Here is a 21,672-nt window from a genome sequence, read left to right as displayed (position 1 = left end):
TGAAGTTGGCTGAAGTTAACGTTCCTTTTCAGTACCAAGACTATACGAGACAAGGATCTACAGCTTAACGAGGGACCCAAACCACACGAATTCCCACCAGGAATGGAAGTTGGGTTTCAAGCTCCGTAGTGCATACGCTAACCATATAACTACGACAGAGCTTGAACGTTTACTGATGTACAAGCACTGCAATGCAAATGGTGTAGCCTTCTACCAACGCGCCGCAACTATCTAGGTTATTCACCGTACGCTTTTATATTATATATATATATATATATATATATATATATATATATATATATATATAAAAGACTACATTGGATTATAACGTGTCAAATTGACCAATTTTAATGCGGTTGTAACCATCCGAGTGTCGGGTCGCTGTTCGGGCTGCCATTTATTTGTAACCAATTCGTGTTCGGTGTTCGTGGTTCTGTCCTCCGTGATCCTGCCAATAAGTATTCTCCTGAGACCAGAACTTACCTGGATAGGACGATGAAGGACCTCTCCAAGAAGGGGTTACAAATTGTTTCCAAATCGCTCGTCGGTCTCAATGATGAGATGAGCATTAGGCGCCGAGAGGTTCGGATGTCTCGTCCGAAAACCTCACGGACGATTAGACGGTCATCCAGACCATAACGCACACAAACAACACTCACACAAACAACGAAAACACGCTGGATTAGATAACACTATACTTATTTATTAGAATACTATTGTATAAAAAAAATAACGAAGAGGAATGAACACAACACTTAACACAGAATATGTATAATAATCTTCATCACTAAAACAACACTTTGCTTTTTTAATGCACTGTAGCCCTTTATATATGTATATGGGATTATGTCTGAAATTACACTATAAATACTTTTCTCACACCATTGACGCACTTGGGGAATTAGCACTGGGAAAAGGATCGCCGGGGTAATCCCATGTAGTATCCTGGTTGCTACTCCAAACAGTCCTGAAGAGTCAACGTGAGTCTTCAGCGAAATAATTTCCGAAGTGGAATGCTGATGTTGCAGGGCGCGTTTATAACTTTTTGGCGCACAAGGTTTATAAACCTGGGACTTCACTAGTTGGGGCTATCCGCAAGTTAACATCCTTCACCGGCTAATAGCTTATGCCCCTTAACACAAAATCATACTTAATTCCCGACGCAACGTGCGTAGTGGCTGCACACAATACCGGAGTCAAACTTCCTGAGCGCCAAAACTCAAGGTACGAGCTGCAATGGTTGACTGAAGAGTGGTGGCAGTTCATTCTAAAAACCACTCAGTTAGATCACGTGTATGCACATGCAAACAGAATACGGAAAATAATTTATGTTAATTTTAGTCCACTGGTCACAATGCACGAGACATTGCGATAACTCGGGCGTGTGAAAGTACAGATAAGGAACTGGAAAAGCAATGTAGTTGGTGCCACTCTGGTGCTCGAAAATCTGGTCAGTAGTATTTCCATAAATGATTAAAGAAACCACTTAATTCAGTTTCAAATAACTGCAGAATATTTACTGTGCATATTAATAAGTCAGGGAGAAACACTGCAAAGGTTCGTAGTTCACTGAAATGTTCTAAATATATATATGAAAAAGCAATGAAAGACTTCTTTGTCCACTTGTGTGGAAAAGAAGGAATTCCCACCGAAGAAAGAACTTATTTGCGTCGCAGAATAAAGTATAAATCGAAAATAATAATCACTGTCTTTAGGAAATATACAGAGCGTCCACAAAAAATACTTCTATAACCTGGTAGCGGTTATACGGTTTGTTGCAAATGACGTAGGAAGGATGAAAATTTTATGCAGGGAGGACAATAATCACTTACCTTAAAAGTAGATGTTGGGAATGACCATATTCCCTTAGGCATAGTCGAATCCGTCGCTCCATGTTCACTGCAATAGCCCATAATGTATATTGGGTGATGTTTGCAATTATTTCTCATGTGATATCAGCTCGAGAGTGTTCCAGTGTCCGAGGGTTATCACAGCACACACGACCCTTCAGGTAATCCCATAGGAAGTAATCTAAGGAAGTAAAATCAAGAGACCTCGGAGGTCACAAGTTCTAAGAAATGATCCGATCACCAATGTAACTGCTGATCAGGGCCTCATTGTGCTGATGATAGCATTCTGTTGGTTCAATATTGTCCAGTTTTGGAAAAAATCATTTAAAATGTCCATGTAACAAGCTGTATCCACTGTCTCCTCGAGAAAAAAAAAAAAAAAAAAGTCCCACTATTCGTGTTGCGGAACAAGCACACTACATTCTAATTTTGAGGGCATAAAGGTGTACCTAACTTAGCTGATGTGGATTTTCTAACGCCCACATGGTCTTGTTCTGAGAGTTCACGTAGACTGACATACGGAACCATGGAGATGTTTGGGATACGCGCAATGAACTGAAGGAACCATTGACAGTAGATAACTCGTTTATCCCGATCTCGATAACGCAATTTCTGAACAGCAGTTACTTTGTAAGGTCTTAATCGTGATGTCTTGGCAGATTTCTGGAACGTAGAATAGCCATATCCCGTCTCCAGGGATAAATGCCGGAGAGACTTTTCTGGTGACCTCATAAGTCGAGCTGCGACATCAGCATCATCATCTTCACGTCGCAACCGATGCTTACCTCTTTCACTAGGAAGATACCCAGTCGCTTCCAGCTCCTTCAGAACTAATATTGCGTCCAGTTTAGGTGCACGTACATCATACTCCCGTTAATATGCTCGTTGCGTGGCAGTGTTGGAATCAGTTTTCAATTACGTTTTCACTAAAAACACACGTTGTTCCAAAGCAAACAATTCAGCTCACAACACACAACAATACAGACGTTAGAATTTGAAAATGAAATGAAATCTTTGAGTTTTACGTCCCACGGTTATGCCGGTTAGGCTAAAGGAGACGGTGATGATGATAAATGAATGAAATGGTGGAACGAAGAAAGTGGGAGAACCTCTAAAAACCCATGAGCACGGTGTTTGTCTACCACAAAGTCCACACGGCGCGAGCTGGGATCGAACCAGGGATCCCAAGCACCGAAGGTGAACGCTCCACCACTGAGCCACCGCGCCCCCTAGACGTTAGATATTATTGAGAAATCAGTCTAAACTGCTTATCGCGTCAGCCTTAGTCAACACCATCTGTAATGACATCTGTCATCTGAACATGAAAATATTTTATCGTTTACCGATGTTGCCAGGCGCTATAATGTTTTAGGTCAGGTCTTCCATCTTTTTCGCTCTAAAGCCCTGAAGCATTTTGGCGGTTTTCCGGTTACTACACTACTTGCATACATCGGGCACTACCACAACGAATGGCGCATAAAATTTTCATACTTCCTGTGTCATTTACAACAAACCGCATTAAAACTGGACACTCTTTACAGATATTATGACCGAATGAAATTCACCTCTTCTTTAAAAATGCGTAGTTGTATGTAATGACGTCAACCGTCTTAAGAATTAATGATCCTACGGGTTCAATTACAGGGTGTTTACTTATTTCCGGTCATTAAATTCCCGGTCAATTCCCTGAAGTGTCTGAATTCCCCGACCTAAATAAATAACATATTTGTCACGAATAAATATGTTTGGCATGTATCACATCTTTAAATGCACTACTTAGTAAGTTTTAATTTTAAATGTTTTAACAAAATAACATACAAATATAACTTCACAAAAATGCTTGATAATGAGAATTTTCTAAACAATCAACACATTACTACTTATAAGAAACTAAACGGTTCCAAATCCTTGACTGATAGCTTCATCATCCTTGACTTCCATGTTCATCTTTGGCAAATACTTTAATTCCTTAGTCGATTTCGTCCAAAGCTGTTTGGGACTTCTATTTTTTTTTTTTTTTTTTTAAATCCTTGTGTCATTCTTGTTGCTTTCCTTTTCTTTTCTTTGGCTATTTCTTCTGCAGACTTCGTTTCTTGCAGAGTGAGTTTCTGATCTTCCTAACCGACAGCAGCAAATCCTTTGGATTTCAAGTCTGTCCAAACCTCCTGCATCTACCATGCAATCGTATACTAATCGTTGTGCAATAACAACCTTTACGGAGGCTTTCCACTACAATATCTCATTTCCGTGTGAAAACGATCAAGAGTACGGTAACAGTTCTTTTCAAATCCTGGAGCTCTTAATTTTTTAATAGGTCCATCCAGAAGGTATCTAATCTGGTTTCCTTCTTGGAATAAGCTTTCATATCAATTCTATCCTTTCTTGACTAATGAGTACCCTGAAATGCCTATCTCCATTCTGTGGCACAGAAGTATCTATCATATTGGATGATACAAGAATCTCCAATGCTTTTGTCATCTGTAACAACGTTTCATCTGTACTAAACGCTATTTTGTAAGGATTTCAAAATATAAGTGCCTCAGTTAGTGGATACTTGACGGGACATTTTTCAACTAACTTCTTTACTAAGCTAACCAAACACATTTTAAATATTTAATTAGTGTTGCAGAATTTCAACATTTTTCACTCCAGAGCATTTCTTCAATGCTGCACAAGTCCCATAACCAATATCAATACCTCTGGATCTTTTCAAAGTTTCTTCAGTCATCTCAATTCGTTGGAGGGGCACCTCTGCGAGAACCTCTTCTTTAATCATTCTTCCCATCACTATTTCAGAAGGTTCAAGAGGTTTCCGTGAAGAGAAGGGGTCACTGATGAATCTGTCTGAAACTCCTTCGGAAAGGGCTCCAGATTTTTCGCCGACTGATTGGAGAGGGTCAGGCATCTCAGAAGTAGTAAATGTTCGTTCTGGCACAGCAGCTCATGAACATAAGAGATTTTCTGTTTCGTTTATTTTATGTTTACTGCTTTTAGCATGACTTGACAGTGCTGATCTTCCCACTGATGCATACTATACGTTTGTTTTGTTCCACAAGCTACAAGTTGCATTGCCAGTAGTAGGTCCATTTTTTACCCATGAGAAATTGGTCTTCCAAGGGCTCATTCCCGGATGGTAGACATTCTGAATTATCTGACGTATGTAATGTTTATTTGAACATTCAAATAGTGGCTACAAATTTACAACTACCTTGCCAATCACGAAAACAATTTCAACTAACATAACTAATACATTTTGAACACAAATCAAATTAACTTCGAAGAATGTAGAAGCAACAAAACAAAACACACATCACCCTTCCTTACGCAACATGTCAACTTCGACTAAAAAGATCCATATTTGTTAAAAGTTTTCGATGGACATAATCTCACCATGCCCATCTGATTCTAGTTTACTTGTTGATTTTAATTAAACAACAAGTTTTGGTTTGATGAACCTGTACTATTTCGTTCAGGGATACGTTTTCGCCAATTCTGACGTTAATTCTGCGAGTATGACATAAAATTTTCTCTATCTCCATGATAGTTACAACTTAGTTCGAGAAACTAAGTCGCACGAAGTATTTCCTTTCGGAAATAGTAGGCTATCACTCGTATTAAAAAGAGGGAGGAAGGGAGAAAAGACGTAAACAACTTATAATTAGTTATTGATAGCCTAGACGTGACTAACCACATTGCTACCAACCTTTATTCAAATCTCCTACCAATTTACGAGATTTCACATTGGTTCCTGGAAAAATAACCAGAAAGAGGGTGGCTGCTGCGCGAGGTTTCACTTTGTATGATGTATATGAATTCGACTAATCTACTGCTACTTTACTTTCATTACTGCCATAGTATTTAACGAAAAGGTATCACTTATAATTCGAAAAATTCTCAGTAACGTAAGTACTCTATAATATTCCATCAAGAAATTGCCAAGAAGGAAAAGTATCTGATCAATGTCGGATATTTTACTCAGAAAAGAAATTGTTTTATACAGCATTATGGTGAACGCACCAGTATGTTATGCCGGAGACCTGAGTTTGATCCCCGGCTCCAGTAGAACATTTTCCATTTAATTTCATAATCATACACATGAAACAATACACTAAGCAATTTCAATAATCATCTCAGGGAGAGGAAAAAGTAGGAAAAAAAAAGAGAGGAAAATTAAGGAACAGAAAAGCACTCCCTCTAATTTTAGTAAATCATGCAAGGTAACATTAATTGTAGATGTTCTCGTTTTACTGTATTGTGCGTTCGCTGATTTTTCTTTAATTATCTTTCAAAAACTCAATAGTTTGACCCAATTTGCGCTGAATATTGACAAGTAAGATAAATCTGGTAATGAAAAAACAAGAACTTTTGATTAAAAAATCTTTTGGAACTTAGTACATTTTTATGAAAATAAATAAGTACATTCTTAAGCAAATAAGTTTAACAAGATTAGGCGCTGCGCAGAGAATGTATGTCGCACGTAGACTTTCTCTAATCTAAAAAGACACTGTACGTATACCATTGATTGAACTATTTATAACACCAGTAAAATAGATCTACAAATTAGTCTGATCTCCCTCAGCCCCAACACTCACTTACGCTATAACTCCGATTCATCTTCTCCTTCCACTTACCCTATTCTCCAGGCCGGAGAATCAGTACAAATCAGGATGGTCATGGACGATTAGCACCATAGCACATTTGTTCTCAATTCTGTATGACACACACACACCATATTCATTTTACGAATAAAAAGTAACCATCTCAGATCTAACTAAATAGCTCCCCCTTGATTTAAATCAGCCAACGTTTCTTGCAAAGAGAAAGTAAAAATTACCCGTCCACGGCACTGCTGGTAACTCAAACCCCATTAGAAGAGTAACTGCAGATGTATTCACAAATAAGAGCTGCGTTTTGTGCTCTGTTACTTACTGGAACCGGAAAGAAGGAACATGATATACATGTGAAGTAACGAAGATCTGTTCTTGATAAGCTAATAGCTGGTCACATATTGACAATTTCAAACTGCTTCTGGAAAACCTTATATACATATAGCACTCTACACAGAAGACATAAATAATTCTGAAAAGAATATTACCTTAAAGAAGTATCGGGTGCCATTTCCACACCATTGTCAATGGCATCAATTTCCATGATGAAGTGCTCATACACATAGTCAAATCCAGCTTTCACCACTCTAGTACTTGTTGGCTGGCCTATGATTTCACTAAGTATGCGCTCACCAAAATGGTGATATATTAATCCAGCACTGCTCAGCTTAATTGACCAAGGTTTCAATGGATTCAAAGACTTCATAGTTTCCGCAAAAGTGCTATTAAAAAAAATGTCAGAAGAAAGAAAGAAAAAATCATGGTAGCGCTGAACACAACAAATTAACAAAAAGTTAGTAATTGAGCATGTGGAACGCAATATAGTATATATCAAAACTAACCTGGATAATGCCCCTTTTAAAAGAATTTTTGCCAACATTTCCAGCACATCCCGGAGGTTCTCTCTTTCGGGGCCAAGGCATAAGAATATCCTCTATGTTGTTATTCACATGTTAATGTTTAACGAACGCTGGTGTGAAAATATATACTAACTCCAGATGTTTATGGTAGTTAGTGCTCTAACCCTAAAGTCACCTATTCTGTAATTTTTAAGTAATAATCTATAGTCCTGTAATCTTCCGCTTTTCATGTCTTCCAACTTCCGTAAGTTAAATCCTGTATGAGCGATGTTGTGATACTTAACATTTTGCCCATATAAGCAAATTTTAACTTCCAATTTATGTTGTATATTTTTATTATTATCATTTTTAAAGCATTACTAAAGTATTTGTACTCTTAATTTTTGATTTTATTAACACAATTCGTAACAATTGTATGCCAATTAATTTCAAGGTCTCCTTTTCTAGTGTTCCTTTTAACATGTGAATAACAGCATAGAGGATATTTTTAAGCCTTAGCCCCGAGAAAAGTATCCGTAGGACGTACTGGAAATATCGTCAAGAATTCTTTTAAAAACGAACATTGTCCAGATTAGTTTTTGATAAATATAACAAGTTAACTTGGCCACCAAACTACATAAGATTAGTCCTTTCTTGTAACAGAATAAATATTATACAATTAAGACAGTAAACGAGACTACGAGTAGCGAGACATCAATTTTCACTAAGAATAAATTCTTCCATTTAAACGGCCCTAATTATTTCATTGAACTTTACAGTTTGCAATTCTTAGCATGAGGTGCCTTCTTGAAAGATAATCAGAAATATTCTACTCCATGTATGGCAAACTGAAATTTGCTTTGATCTTAGTTGTGCTTCCTGGTTGAAATTAAACTATAAGTGTAAAAACACACTACACTTCTGTAAAAATGAAATGAAATCTTTAAGTCCCACAGTTATACCGGCTAGGCTAAAGGAGACAGTGATGATGAGAAATGAAGGAAATGATGGAATGAAGAAAGTGGGAGAACCCCGAGAAAATCCATGCATACGGTGTTTATCCACCACAAAGCTCACTTGCTGCGAGCTGGGATCGAACCAAGGACCCTTACACCAGAAGTGAACACTACCATTGAGCCACCACGGTTCACGCTGCACTTCTGTTTTCTTCGGTTAAAGAATATAATTCCTTAGTTTTTAAATTCATGCAAATATGTAAAGTAGATTATTAATTCGTAGATACCTGATAAGCTTTGAAAGGCAAAAGAGTAGTGATTGTACTTGTCTCATACCGTGTACTTTCAACCAAGCAATGAAACACTTATAATATACAGAAGGTGTTGTCAGGTTTATGGTAATGAATCTATCAGCTTCACCAGCTAATATCGCGATGCTATCAACAGTTGTGCCCTATGGGGAGCGCTGTGTGTTAACTATAACCCTGCATCTCAATGTCCACCGAAGAAGACTGCGTTGAAACAATTTGATCAAGGCTGTTCCATTCCTCTTACCAAACTTTTCTAAGATCGTCGAGTGTGCGCGGCTGCAGACGGATCAACGCTCCTTTCAACACAGAAAACCCATACAAATGCGCGAGGGATACAACAAGAAGTTTCAGAGTAATGTCTGTACGCCTTGCCCTGGTTAATGAGAACGCAAAATGCATCTGCAATATAGGGAAGGAATATCCTGGATGTATATATAATGGCTCCAGATTGTTCATCTGGTAATAATCTGCACTTTTAGCATTTTGTCCATTCTGCGTAGCGTGAGTTTGCCACTATAGCAGCAACCATTAACAACCATAAAACTGTGCGGAAAACTTCTTGCACATTCACGTACTCAAGTCAGAGCGACCTATGGGAAACGAGAACGACAGAAGATGCCCCTCTCTATCATACACCGCCAGATACATCCATGGCTGGTATAGAATCAATAGAAACCTGCACATGTTCCAAGATGCGTTCGTACAGTTTTCAACTATTCGTCTTTCTCTCCCGTATTTTTCAGGTATTTTCAGCATAAGTAAACAAAACTTAAAAAGTAACAATCAGTTGAATTTTTTCTAACTTAAACTAGAACAATTAGCTGATGTTTCTATATCCACCTTACGTCATTACTGTAATGCCTATGTTACTTTATTTACTAGAATCTTCCACCTATTGTTGCAAAAACGTTTTAAAAAACATGTGCAGAAAACCACCTTATGTTTCACAGAGCAATTTTGTCCATTAATAGGTAAATGATAACATTCAACCACTCTTTTTGAATTAGCGATTACCTTTGGTGATGGTCAAATCGGAATCTGGCTGGGTCATAAACAGCTCCCACATCAACCACAATATCACATTTATCTAACAGTGACTGGTCACGGGTCCTGTATGAAAAAAAAGAAGAAGTTACCTTGCTCTGAGTTTCTCATATAAAACTACACATACAACACGAGTTGAACCTCAACTTGATGAACTTTTGCAATCAAAATCATTAACAACTCTTTAACATGAAAATGTACGTAGTTTAATACATATTACACGTTTTTACAATGTCAACATACTTGTTTATTACAGTAACATTACGACACTTGACGATTCTTCTAAGACTGAGAATCAATTCTAAATATACCAAAAAAAAAAAAAAAAATCCAGATATGCCTTCAAACTCTTACTGTTCGAGTTATGCCCAGCTATCAGATGACTTAATGAAATTAAAATCAAAAGTAACTTAGCAAATATAGCTCTTGACAGTTTATATCACGGAAACGCAATTAACTATTACATACCTACATTTAAAACAGTACGAAGCAGGATAGTAGTGGACATAATTATCGAGTAACATAATAGATGTCTCATGTATTGTAATGATTTTTTATAAGAGAAGAGAAGAGCATGGGAACTGTTCTTCACAAAGCCAGAACAGGAAACTGTTCCATAGTTCAGACACCAGCGCATGTTTCATGTCTTTTTCAAAAAAGATGTCTCTCTGGCGAATTATTCTGCTTTTATTGATTACTATCTCCACATTTTAAGGTAATACTGACTTGGGTGACTTATGCTTACAAACACAAGCGTATTAACATTACTGAAGACTTATCAAAGGTTTCCTTAAAAATGGAGCATACAGTCAAGCCCATATTTAGATATTAAAGCATTAGCTAAATATTCTGGTAACTACCTCAGTTGTAAAGAACCGAAAAATTCACCTGTGGATACAAACAAATTCATTCAGAAATGTTGCCTACTTCCTTGACAACTGGATCGATATCGTCCAGCAGGCTTTTCACTTAATGCTCTGCTCGATGCAGCCCGTGCGTATTTCGCAACCTAACGGAGTGTCACTCTCATCTCGATTTAATTACCCGTGCCATATATTCAGTCTGGAGTACATATATGCATGATGATTAATAGAAGCAAAAATGGCAATAGCCTAGACAGATACAATGTCATTTCAGATACATTTATAAAACATACACATGTGTAAGACGATATTTCCTTTGGTCCATAGTTTATGTTATACATGATTTTTCTCCTTTCATTTCTACATATGATTACGCTGAGTCTCTCTCTAGGTGTAAGATGTTCCACATAGAGAACACTTAAAATAAAACCTGAGCTTACGACACGTTACTTGTCGAGAAACAACAGTTACCCTTCTCCAACTGAAAAGAATGCCAGAATGACTGCCTTCGGGATTAACTTCAGATCTCCCAGCATAACACTGAACTCGATCGTTTCAGTTCCATTATATAAGCTTCTGAAATGTATCCTTTGTATTAAACAAACAAACAAAATAATAATAAATAAATAAATAAATAAAATAAATTAACGATAGTGATAGATTAAGTGAGATTTACGATAAAAAAAACTTAAGAAGACATCATCAGCCGCGACCATTGCTCTGAAGAGTTATGAATGCATACAGTTATATTCAAGAAAGAACAAGTAGTTTCGGCGTAATTCGTAACTTATTAATATCTTTTGTTTGTTTGTTTTTCGGATACGTACATTTATCTAGAAAACATATCCCATTCTTTCTCAATAGTGTGCTTAGTTCAGAATATAATAAAACTTAAAAATTAAAGAAGACAAATAAATTTGAGAAATGGTCAAGTGGGTGCCATATTCTGGACACTCCCCGGCCTTTTCTCTCCCTTAAACTTTCTTTTACTCCTTTCTGGGAAGTAATTAATGTTATCGGGATGTTGGGAAATCAAACTGAAAGTTTTGAAAGTACATTAAGATAGCAAAGGGAATCTTTGTTTATCTTGAAACTGTGAGAAAACTAAGGGCGAAGCAGGGCAAAACGTGGTATTTATGTGTTGTCCACATCTGTCCGATGCGAGGGAAAAAAAAAACGATTTTTTGGGTTCGTCCTTTCTCTTCCAAGATCCTGAGATATATATATAAATAAATATTAAGTGTAGTATCAAAAACAAGCGTCCGAGATGATGGTGAAATACAGAAAAGGAAAGACAAGAAAAAAGTCTATAGAAACAAGCCTAGGAGACAGGGACTGACAAACGTGGAAAAGGATTGTCACAAATAACTAAACATCTAACATGACAAAAGAGACTGCTGAACAAAATCACCCTGGAATAATGTGAGACTGCAATCATACCGCAACAAGAACCACATAACCCGATATCTGATGATCGCAATAATGATATGGTGAGGTGAGTCACCTTTCTTTTGGTTTTCAACAGGCAGGGTTTATGTTCAGTGAATGTCTCAGACTGTCCACTGCCTACCGCTAAACACGGCAGGAGCAGTGTTTGATGTGGGTACAGTTTCACGGTGCTCCGTCAATTATAATAATTTCACTCTTAAAAGATCAATTCCCATATGGGAAAAATGAAATAGTTCAGTTTAACGTTCTACGAATATGCCCCGTATGCAAAAGGAGACGGACGATTAATTAAAGTGAATAATTATAAAAGAATTAGTGGAATGTGGGAGGAAATGAGAAAACTCCGAAAATCTTTGTTCAGATTACGCAATAAACTTGTGATTGCATGCATTTATGCAAAATGTGTCCTGGAACCAGCAGAAAATAAAATAAAATGTCAACTCAATCCAGTAAGAAAGAAGTGGACGAAGTAACACAGAAAATGTACTAAGTACACAGATGTAAGATGTACTAAGACTACATAGTAACAACAGAAGTATTTTATTACGTGTAACATAACGTCAATCGTTTAACCACCTATCACGCTCCAACATTATCAAATGTAAGAAAAAATATGTTATGTTTAAGAATCTCAAATTCACTTCATTCAATAGCTGCGCAAACAAAATTTTAAAACATGAGCAGATTACTTAATCTATTCATTCTAAAACTAACCTCACTATTTCTGCATCTTGATATTCAGGCAATTTCTTCAACATGTAACATGCTAAGACCTCATCACAGTGGAAGGTTCCGTTATGAGTACCAATCTTCATACGAGACAAACACTTCGCTGCCATGATGCCTGAAAGAAAACCCCACAAGTGAAACAACTATACTACTGACAAATATATAAAAATAAAATAATTCAAAATTTCTGAATAATTAAGTCACCGAAAAGAATTCGAAGAGCTGGTGGTGGCCAGACGCATATGCACAAATCTTTCTGTCGTAGTTCCCCTTAGTCCATCTTCACAATTCTACCATGTACTACTCAAGTGCGTTACATGCTTGTGTCCAGAACATAATTGTAAAATATTATACTTCAAAGAGCACATGAAATAAACTAAGAAAATCATATAATAAAATTTGCCCATAACAAACTTTATAGATTTCGTGATTGTCTACTTGGGTAAAAATAAGCAAAGCTTGTTGGCCTGAACACATGTCTGTACGTTTGCGGGTGCAACGACACAGTTCGCGGCTATTGGGGTTAGACCCGATCCGGATAATCAAAAAAGAGCAAAAAATGCTTAAATAAAAAGCTATTGTAAAATATACTGCACTAACGTAGTAAAATTATGTATACACAATATGAAATCACGTTACTGATGTAGTGAAACCTTTCCCCAATGGATTACCATGAACCAAACTATACGGACACCATTAACCCAATTTTATCTGAAGTTATTTTATTATTGCATACAATATATTGCCATTCTACATTCATATATTACAGAAATACAAGACTTCCGTTAATATGCAGGAATACTATAAAATTCGAAGCGTTGGGTCTCTGAAATGTTAGCAGAATAAGGTCTGAAACATGCTGTTATGGAAACACAAAAAAAGTACGCATGACTCTCGAAAGTTTCTAGGGGTTGAATAGAATTCTACCCCTAGACTCCTAATAATAAATGACACAAAAATGTAATTTTAAAAAAAGTGTACATTATTATATCTAAAATAAAACAAAGTATTATATCCGATTATGCAGAATGGCGGGGGAGGGGCACGAAACTCGAGCCCATGAAAACACTGCGTCTATCATGCTTGGGTAGTGTTGTAAATAGAAAAAAAACCGTTCGTATTTTTTCAGAAATGTACGTTTTTTTTAGAAAAAAAACATTGCCTCTCGTTTTTTTCTAAATTTCGTTTTTTTTCAAATAGTCATTTGTAATGCATCTTATGTCTATTTAAGTATTAAATATATTTATGTAGGTATAATCACCATAAAATGCAACATAAATTAAACGCTAGATACTGATACGCTACAAATATTTTACAATTTACATGAATACCATACCTATTAACAATTCGGATTTCAGCAGTTTTCATCAATATCAACTAAGAAATAGAAGTAGAAATGAAATTTTGTTTTTTCGTGAAAGCAGGCCTTAAATAAGTACGAAAATAATGTCACGAACAGTATAAAATTCAAATAACTTGTTTAAAGGTAAAAACTAATACTAATTTGCCTAATAGTATTTTTCTAAATGTCATATATAAATAATTTGTCGACTAGATATATGTGATATGCAGAGCCGGCTCTACCATATATGCAACATGTGCATTTGCGTGGAGCGGCAAGTTTGGATGGTCCGGCAAAATCTGTCATAAGTATATTATTTAAATTAGATATATCTTGTTGGAAACAGACTTCATGATGATGGTAGTTACACTTACTAAGCTGACATTCTATTTCAATACTACATTCATAAATTATGTTTAGGTTGCATTAGTTTAAGGCCACATAGACAATGCTAAAGCAAATGGTCAGCTTGATTGTTGCCAAATGCAAGAATTCAATTCTCGAACAGTAGTGAATATTTGTTCCATTTAATAAGTTATCACAGTTTTGATATGACAACTAGTCTTGTTTTTGTCAGAAGCAAGTTCCTTATTATTGAAGATAGAAACAAGTTTTTTTTTTTTTTTTTTTTTTTAATGTTAACAGATATAGAACAGAAATCAAGAAATAAAGATAAAAGAGCTAGTTGCACTGGAATTGCAAACTGATACATTGAGATTGAAGCTCGATAGTGAATTCTATAAAAAGGATTACCATCTTTCCTCTGCAGGTGTGTTTGCTTTATCTTTCACTAACATAATAGATTAATATATATATATATATAAAAACAGACACAACGGGATTGCATTTTTATAAGTATTTAAGCCTTTCTGAGTGCAACTGCTCTTACCCTCACCTTTGTTGTTCATGCTGGAGTAGCATACTTAAAATCATGACTTTTAAGATTTGTTCTTTCTGGAGAAATTGGGAGGCGGCAAGTTATACCATTGCATGGGGCGACAATTTGACTAGGACCTGCTCTGACGATATGTATATAAAAGACATGAATATAGGATGACACAATTTGAAGTAATGCAGGGTGTTTCAAAATTAATATTAGGGTTTTGAAACCTTGTAGTATCTATTACAATTAACTTACAATTATAAATATTATATTAAATGAAAGAGCAACTCAAACAATTTTGTACGCACGCATGTACACTCATGTCCAAAATTATTGTCGCATGTTTATAAATATGTTGTTGTAGGAATATAATTTGATAACGAATTCGCCCGGTATTTCTTATAATGTTACTATGTGTATAATCGGCAAACACATGTATGTGGCAAATTTCATGTCAAAAGAGCAGTAAATAAAAACAATAAAACGAAAATAAAACTTTCTTGTCCATTTAGCAACATTTTGTTTTACTCATTCTAATTTTCGTATTTATAATCCTTTTCCTATGAAATTTACCACAAATACACATTTCCCGATTATACATATAGTATCAGTATTAAAAATACCCTGCAAAATCATTATCAAATTATATTCTTACAAGAAGACAGTTATAGTTATGCGACAATCATTTTGACATGAGTGTACATGCATTGTTTCTTCTGTCTGCCGTTCGAAAGAGCAAGCAGCAAAGATGTAGACTAGAGAGCAGAAAGTTTTTTGTGTTTTAATAAAAACTAAATCTGTACAGTGCAACGGTCTGTGTGAAGAATATTAAGGAGACGCTTGCAACTACGTCCTTATCGTTTGCAGTTGCTACAGGTCTAAAGCCTACAGACTACGGTTTTCGTGCCAATTTCGCAAGTGAAATATTGCTGCATAACAATGAAGATTTTCTGGATCGTGTAATCTTCAGTGATAAATCGAAATTTCACCTAAGAGCTAATGTGAACACTCATAATGTTTGTATCTGGCCGTCAGCAAATCTCAGGAGATGGTACACTTGAAACGAGACTCCCCTAAATTGAATGTGTTTTGTGCCATATGGCGGAAAGTTTATGGGCCTTTCTCGCCTATCCACTAGATGTGTGCCGTGTGACGAATGAATCTCACATTGAACACATGTAGCAAAGACTGTTTGAGGTGCATTTGAGGTTTGGTCTTTGAGTTGGTGTTTTTGAGGTCTTTTACTTGATGCATTGCTTATAATTGTACGTAAAATGTAATAAGTACTACGAAGACTTAAAACCACAAAATTCATTTTGAAACACCCTGCATTTCTCACCAACAGTGTAGGAACTAAAATGTAAAAAGGAGAGAAAATTTTCCTTATAAAGTTATTGTTTACAACAACGATATTATTATTAGTCGAGACTAACAACGATATTATTATTAGTCGAGACTATAACTACAACAACAACACGAGTTAGTAGTCAAAAAAATGTAATCAAATGTATACTCGGTGGCCCAGGTGGCCAGAGTGGCACACACGGGTGTATTTGTTTAATCCGCTCCTGTGTGGACACTAATTAAGATATCGGGATATTATTTTTGCAAAATATGGTTGGACTATAGTTTATCATAGTAATTTTTTTCTTCTGGTGTCGAATTTCCTTCTCAAATTTCACCCCAGTCAAAAATTCGAGAATTTTCTAATTTCGAATTTCCTTTACTTCTTTTTTCCCTGTAGAAGGACCTCCTTAAGACTTGCCAGGTAGATACCTCGGATGGATACCTAATTGTTGACATCAATTGGACTGGCCTGCGCGCAGTGTTGCCAATTAGGGAAATTAAAAGTTTCCTAAGTTTGGGCAAAAAATTAGACATTTTTGTTTATAAATCCGTACCTATATGTCCGAGTGCAAGTCAACTTACGCCAATCGAACATTTGTCCTTACTTAACAATGCAAGTACAGATCGTTACAATGGGGTAATTAGGGAACGCACGGAAAATTCGTATTTAGGTTTTAACACGATTTTTCTAGTTTTTCCCTACTTTTCTGTTTACCGTAATATATTTTTGGTAATTAGAAGTTTTGTTCCTTAAATATCGTCATAATATTCGTAAGATATATTAGTGATGTAACAGTGTTTAATTTAAGATAGTTTGCGTCTGTCTGGTAGCAGTGTTACCAGCTACAGAAAATTTTAATTCCAGATTTTAGGGGGAAATTTTGGAAAATTATCTGTTTTGTCTCTATTATTTCCCTCTTGTTGGCGATATAAGACCAAACGTACCAGTATCTGGAAGTATCGTTTTTGCTCTGCACAACGCACTATAGAAAGTTTCAATAGGATAATTAGAGGAAGTACAGTTGAGGTTTACAGTACACCTTGTTCTCTAATTGGGAAGATAACTGTGATTTTTTAAAAGGTAGAATGAGATATTTTTTATTGACATGCTTACTTTATTAGATATCGTCACATTACTTGTAGGATATATTAGAGGGATACCAAAGCTTATTTTAAGATAGTTTGTGTGTGTCTGATATTAGTGTTGCGAGCTACAGAAAATTTTAATTCCAGATTTTAGGGGCAAATTTTGAAAAAAAAAAAATCCCTTTTTGCTTCTATTATTTCCGTCTTGTTGGCTACACTCGAACAAACTACGAGTGTCTAAAAGCCTCGTTCTTAGCCTACACAGCGCAACATAAAAAGTTTCACTAGAGTAATTAGGGAAAGTACAGTTGAGGTTTATAATAAACCATGTTCTGTAAATGATAAAAAATGGTGAATTTCTGAGGTTGAATTAGATTTTTTTAAATGTTCTTGCTTACTTTGTTAGATATGATACTTGTAGGATATATTCTTGGAGTACCAAGGTTTCTTTTCAGATAGTTTTCGTCTGTCTGATGGCAGTTTTTCCAGCCAAAACAATTAATTCCCGCTTTTAGGTTAAAAATTTGGAAAATTTCCCTTTTCCCCTCTATTATTACCCTCTTACTGGCCACATTGAAACAAACGTACCACTACCTGAAAGCTTCTTCCTCTTTGCCCTACAGAACGCATCATAAAAAGTTTCAATAGGATAATTAGAGAAGCTGTAGCCCCGGCATATTTGATTTTTGCTTGTGAGGCGTAAAAAGTGTCAAAATTTCATGTGTATGACAGAAGTTTTTCTTTCCCTCTTTGGATGGAAGCCAGCGATTTCAGGATTTCACTGTACCTTGTCAACACACCAAATATTTTTTTAGGTGACTTGAACCCATATAGCAGTAGTGGTACTAGATACAAAAAATTTTGAAATTCGGTTAGGGAATTTTTTGTAAAGTTTCCCCCTACATTTCCCTCAATAATTTCCCACCTATTGGCAACACTGCAATGCAACTTACACCAAAAACTAGCCACATCCATTTTCTAAAAAAACAAGGATTTAACCATATCAATCGAATGAATAGTTTTTGAGCAATAAGACACTAACTGGAAATGTAGGAAAACGCCAAAAATGACCTGGGGCCGAAAGGAATAATCACACAATTTTGCTAGTATATAGGTACAAAGAAACAAAAGATTTGTAAGTTACGAGGGCTTCGACTCAAGTTCTGTTGATTATTTCAATAATCTGCAACGTAAATCGATAAATAATAGTTGCCAGAAAAAAAACAGAGATTTGAAAAAAAACATGAAAAAGAACGATGTTTTTTATTGAAAAAAAACTTCACAGAAAAAAAAAACCGTTTTTTTACAACACTATGCTTGGGTGCGTTATACAGTATAATTATTATCGGGTTAAGCGCCGGAAAGTACATCCAGACATGAGAAAAATACATAAAATTTACAAGAAAGAAAAGCTGAATTAGATATTTTTCATAGAATTCATGCTAACAGAAGTGTAATGTGGTATTCTCAAGTGTTAGAAGCTGCGTGCAGTTGGTACTACTTTCAGAGGAGGTATGCTGCCGTCAGATATTACGATGTAATGAGGAGATTAATTCCCAGCATTCAAACATGGTAGTTGCATTAGACGGATGATATTTCGATTGTGCGTTTTATAACAACTTATGTCGGCAAAGAAAGAATTATTACGTTACGTTGAGCGGCACGGATTCTTGAAATTGAGCAGAAAATGTGGCAAAGGTAGGAAGGCACTGAAAATAAAGAAATGGAGGTTTAGTTACATTTCAAACATAAACATCGTGTTGATGGTCTGAAATGTCATTGGCAAATGAAAGTTTCTTTTTTTCTTCTAACTTAAATACAATGTTGTCGATAGAGAAGGTACACCTTGTCTCAAAAAGGTTGAGCGCATTCCTTATTGGTGTTTTGAGGCAAAAATTTTCTAAGTTCAATTTAGAATTACTAATACTAATAATTACTATGTTCTGCAATGATTATGTTATATATATGCAACTGCTGTATATTAATGTAATTATTTTATATAGTTTTTCATGCATTGCGGAAAACATAATTTAAAAAAAAAGCATTGACCCAGATGGAAATCGAACTCACAACCTTATGATTTGAAATCCGACAGCTTACCAGTGAGCTAACACAAAGACTTTTGGAAACATGCTTCTAGCGATGTATAACGGTTCTCAAGAAAATTATGACATTCATACCCACTACAAACGCTGTTTTTGTTCTACTTTGACTTTTATTTTAGTACTCAGGCGATAATTATGCTCTATGTCTTAACTTTGAGCATTCTTTTACATATGAAAAGATTCGATTACGTATCTAAATGCTCCATTACGTGTGGAGAGCTAAATGACAAACAAGCATGTGCTGACATTAATATAAGGTTTCGAAATATTGTATCAAGTATTTCAATCAATGTTGCTTTTTTTTCTACACTTTGTAACAAGTCTTATTATATTTAAAAGAAGAAAAACACATCTGCAAAATTTTTCCCGATTCCAAAGGCTGGCTTGGAGGTTCGAACCTGGTTTACTTTTTTTCCGGAGATGCCCGAAGTTGGACTTGGAAAATTTTTGCCTCAAAATACCAATAAAGAATGCGCTCAACCTTTTTTGAGACAAGGTGCACCTAATTTAATATTTTTATAGACATTCCCATTTCCGCGCATAGTTACCATCGCTGACGCTCCTGCTCCTTGCGGACGAACCCCCTCGCGTACGCTCGGACACACCTGCTGTGCTCCTGTCCCGACTCGGTTACATAGCATTCGTGGTTTATAAAGGCCACCTACCACAGGTCGGTTTGAGTTTTTACTGTACATGGAATTCTTGCGCCTTGGAACTATTTTCGAGCCTAAACACACCGTCATATCTAAAACAACAGTACAGATCTTATAACATTACTTAAGAAATAAATAAAATACAAGACAATTCAACACTCCACGAGAAGCAAGCAAAAATATTATGGGTTAAGTTTACAATACCCGCTCCAGTTAGTATTCTTACGCAGAGACGAGAAACTACACACTATTAATTTCAATAAAATGGCTCCAAACTTGCCAAACCCTAAGATTCCACTCTACTAGAACATCCTAACAACACCTTACTTATTGATGCGCAGCAAGAACGTATATTGTAAAGTTTACCCGAAAATACTATCTAATCCAGTCATCTTTAATATGCATACACGGCTATTGTTTAGCGATAGGGGGCCAGCTTTTTCACCTACTTCTTTTGCGATATTCTATTCCGATTCAGTCGTTTTATGGTTTCATACAATAAATTAGGTTACCAACATTTAATTCAGCCGACCAAGCAAGAAAGCCGCAGGGCACGTTCCGTTACGAATAGTTCACTTTCTATTCCCACATAAGTCACTATAGAGTTGAAGCTCGGTGATCTAGAGATAATTGGTTAAAATTTTCATCGAACTTAACGCAAACATCAACTGCCAGTCACCATTGTCAATCTCTTGTGTAGTAGCCATTCTTCTGTATTATTATTTTGCTGTTTTGCCCCCATCTTTATACAATTACCGCATTTACTTATTTTATCTGTAGTAAAGCACTTGTAAGCCTAAAATACACCTGTATTACTTTGTATTTAATTCTGTGTGTGCACAAATGTTTTTTTATAAAAATGTCCTCATGTAGAGTACTGAATTTTACCTGTAAATTGTCCAAAATGTGGTGTGCCGAAACGTCATCTGCGCCTCTTTCCTCTGACCAAAGCATTATGTAAGCTATGCCAAATTATCAAGTATATCGACACCTCCCATGATTTGATGATATTGCTTTATGCTAAACATACACTTTTGTTCTTTTTGAATACGAATACCGAAAATTTTCCAACCGGTTGCAGTGTCACATGTTATTGTCACCACGCATTTTAGCTATCAAAAATTAGGATCTAAAGAAACACATTTCTAGCTTCCAGTGCAATGATAATTATATAATAATATTAAACAGGAAATAAAGATTCGAAATCATAACAAAATAACACACAAATATTACGTACACTTAATAAAACAAAATCTTCAGCATTAATTAATCCACAACAGGACTTCAAACACACCTCTACTTCACAAAACACCAGGCAGTGATGCCAACCTGAAACGTTATAAAATCCCATCTCGAGAGGCAGAAATTCCCATTTTGCTCTTGAATTTCCCACACAACTAATAACAAGATTTCTCTAAACAGTTAATCAGTTAATTTAAGCTTCTATACACCACGAGGTAAATCCTCGGATTTATCTTCGGAAAAATGTTACGACATATCTAGTAGGGAATCCTACCGTTTAGTGCGATACACGTGAGGTGCTTTCCTGTCTGACCGAACGACGATAGGTAGAGGTCTGCGCGGATACAAAATATCGCATCTGCATTC

At 35.9% G+C, this 21,672-nt stretch overlaps 1 protein-coding gene across 2 annotated transcripts in view; it reads right to left on the bottom strand.

Moving 5' to 3' along the window:
* LOC145688384 (MYG1 exonuclease) overlaps positions 1 to 21,430 on the bottom strand; it is a 40,248-nt gene extending 18,818 nt beyond the window's left edge. Inside the window, exons 1-4 of one of the 2 annotated variants that reach the window (XM_081762553.1) lie at positions 21,302 to 21,430; positions 12,634 to 12,763; positions 9,578 to 9,673; positions 6,946 to 7,179 (exon numbers count right to left, since the gene is read on the bottom strand). In XM_081762553.1, the coding sequence (XP_081618679.1) occupies positions 6,946 to 7,179; positions 9,578 to 9,673; positions 12,634 to 12,758 (455 nt within the window). In that variant the 5' untranslated portion in view covers positions 12,759 to 12,763; positions 21,302 to 21,430. The other variant, XM_081762555.1, reaches the window with a different exon arrangement.
* Between the last annotated feature and the right edge of the window lie 242 nt (positions 21,431 to 21,672).

Source organism: Thermobia domestica, chromosome 6 (genome assembly GCF_964235325.1).
Source record: "Thermobia domestica chromosome 6, izTheDome1.hap1.1, whole genome shotgun sequence".
NCBI lineage: Eukaryota > Metazoa > Arthropoda > Insecta > Zygentoma > Lepismatidae > Thermobia > Thermobia domestica.
Note: the sequence above shows the minus strand (reverse complement) of the source record. Positions and strands in the feature narration are given on the sequence as shown.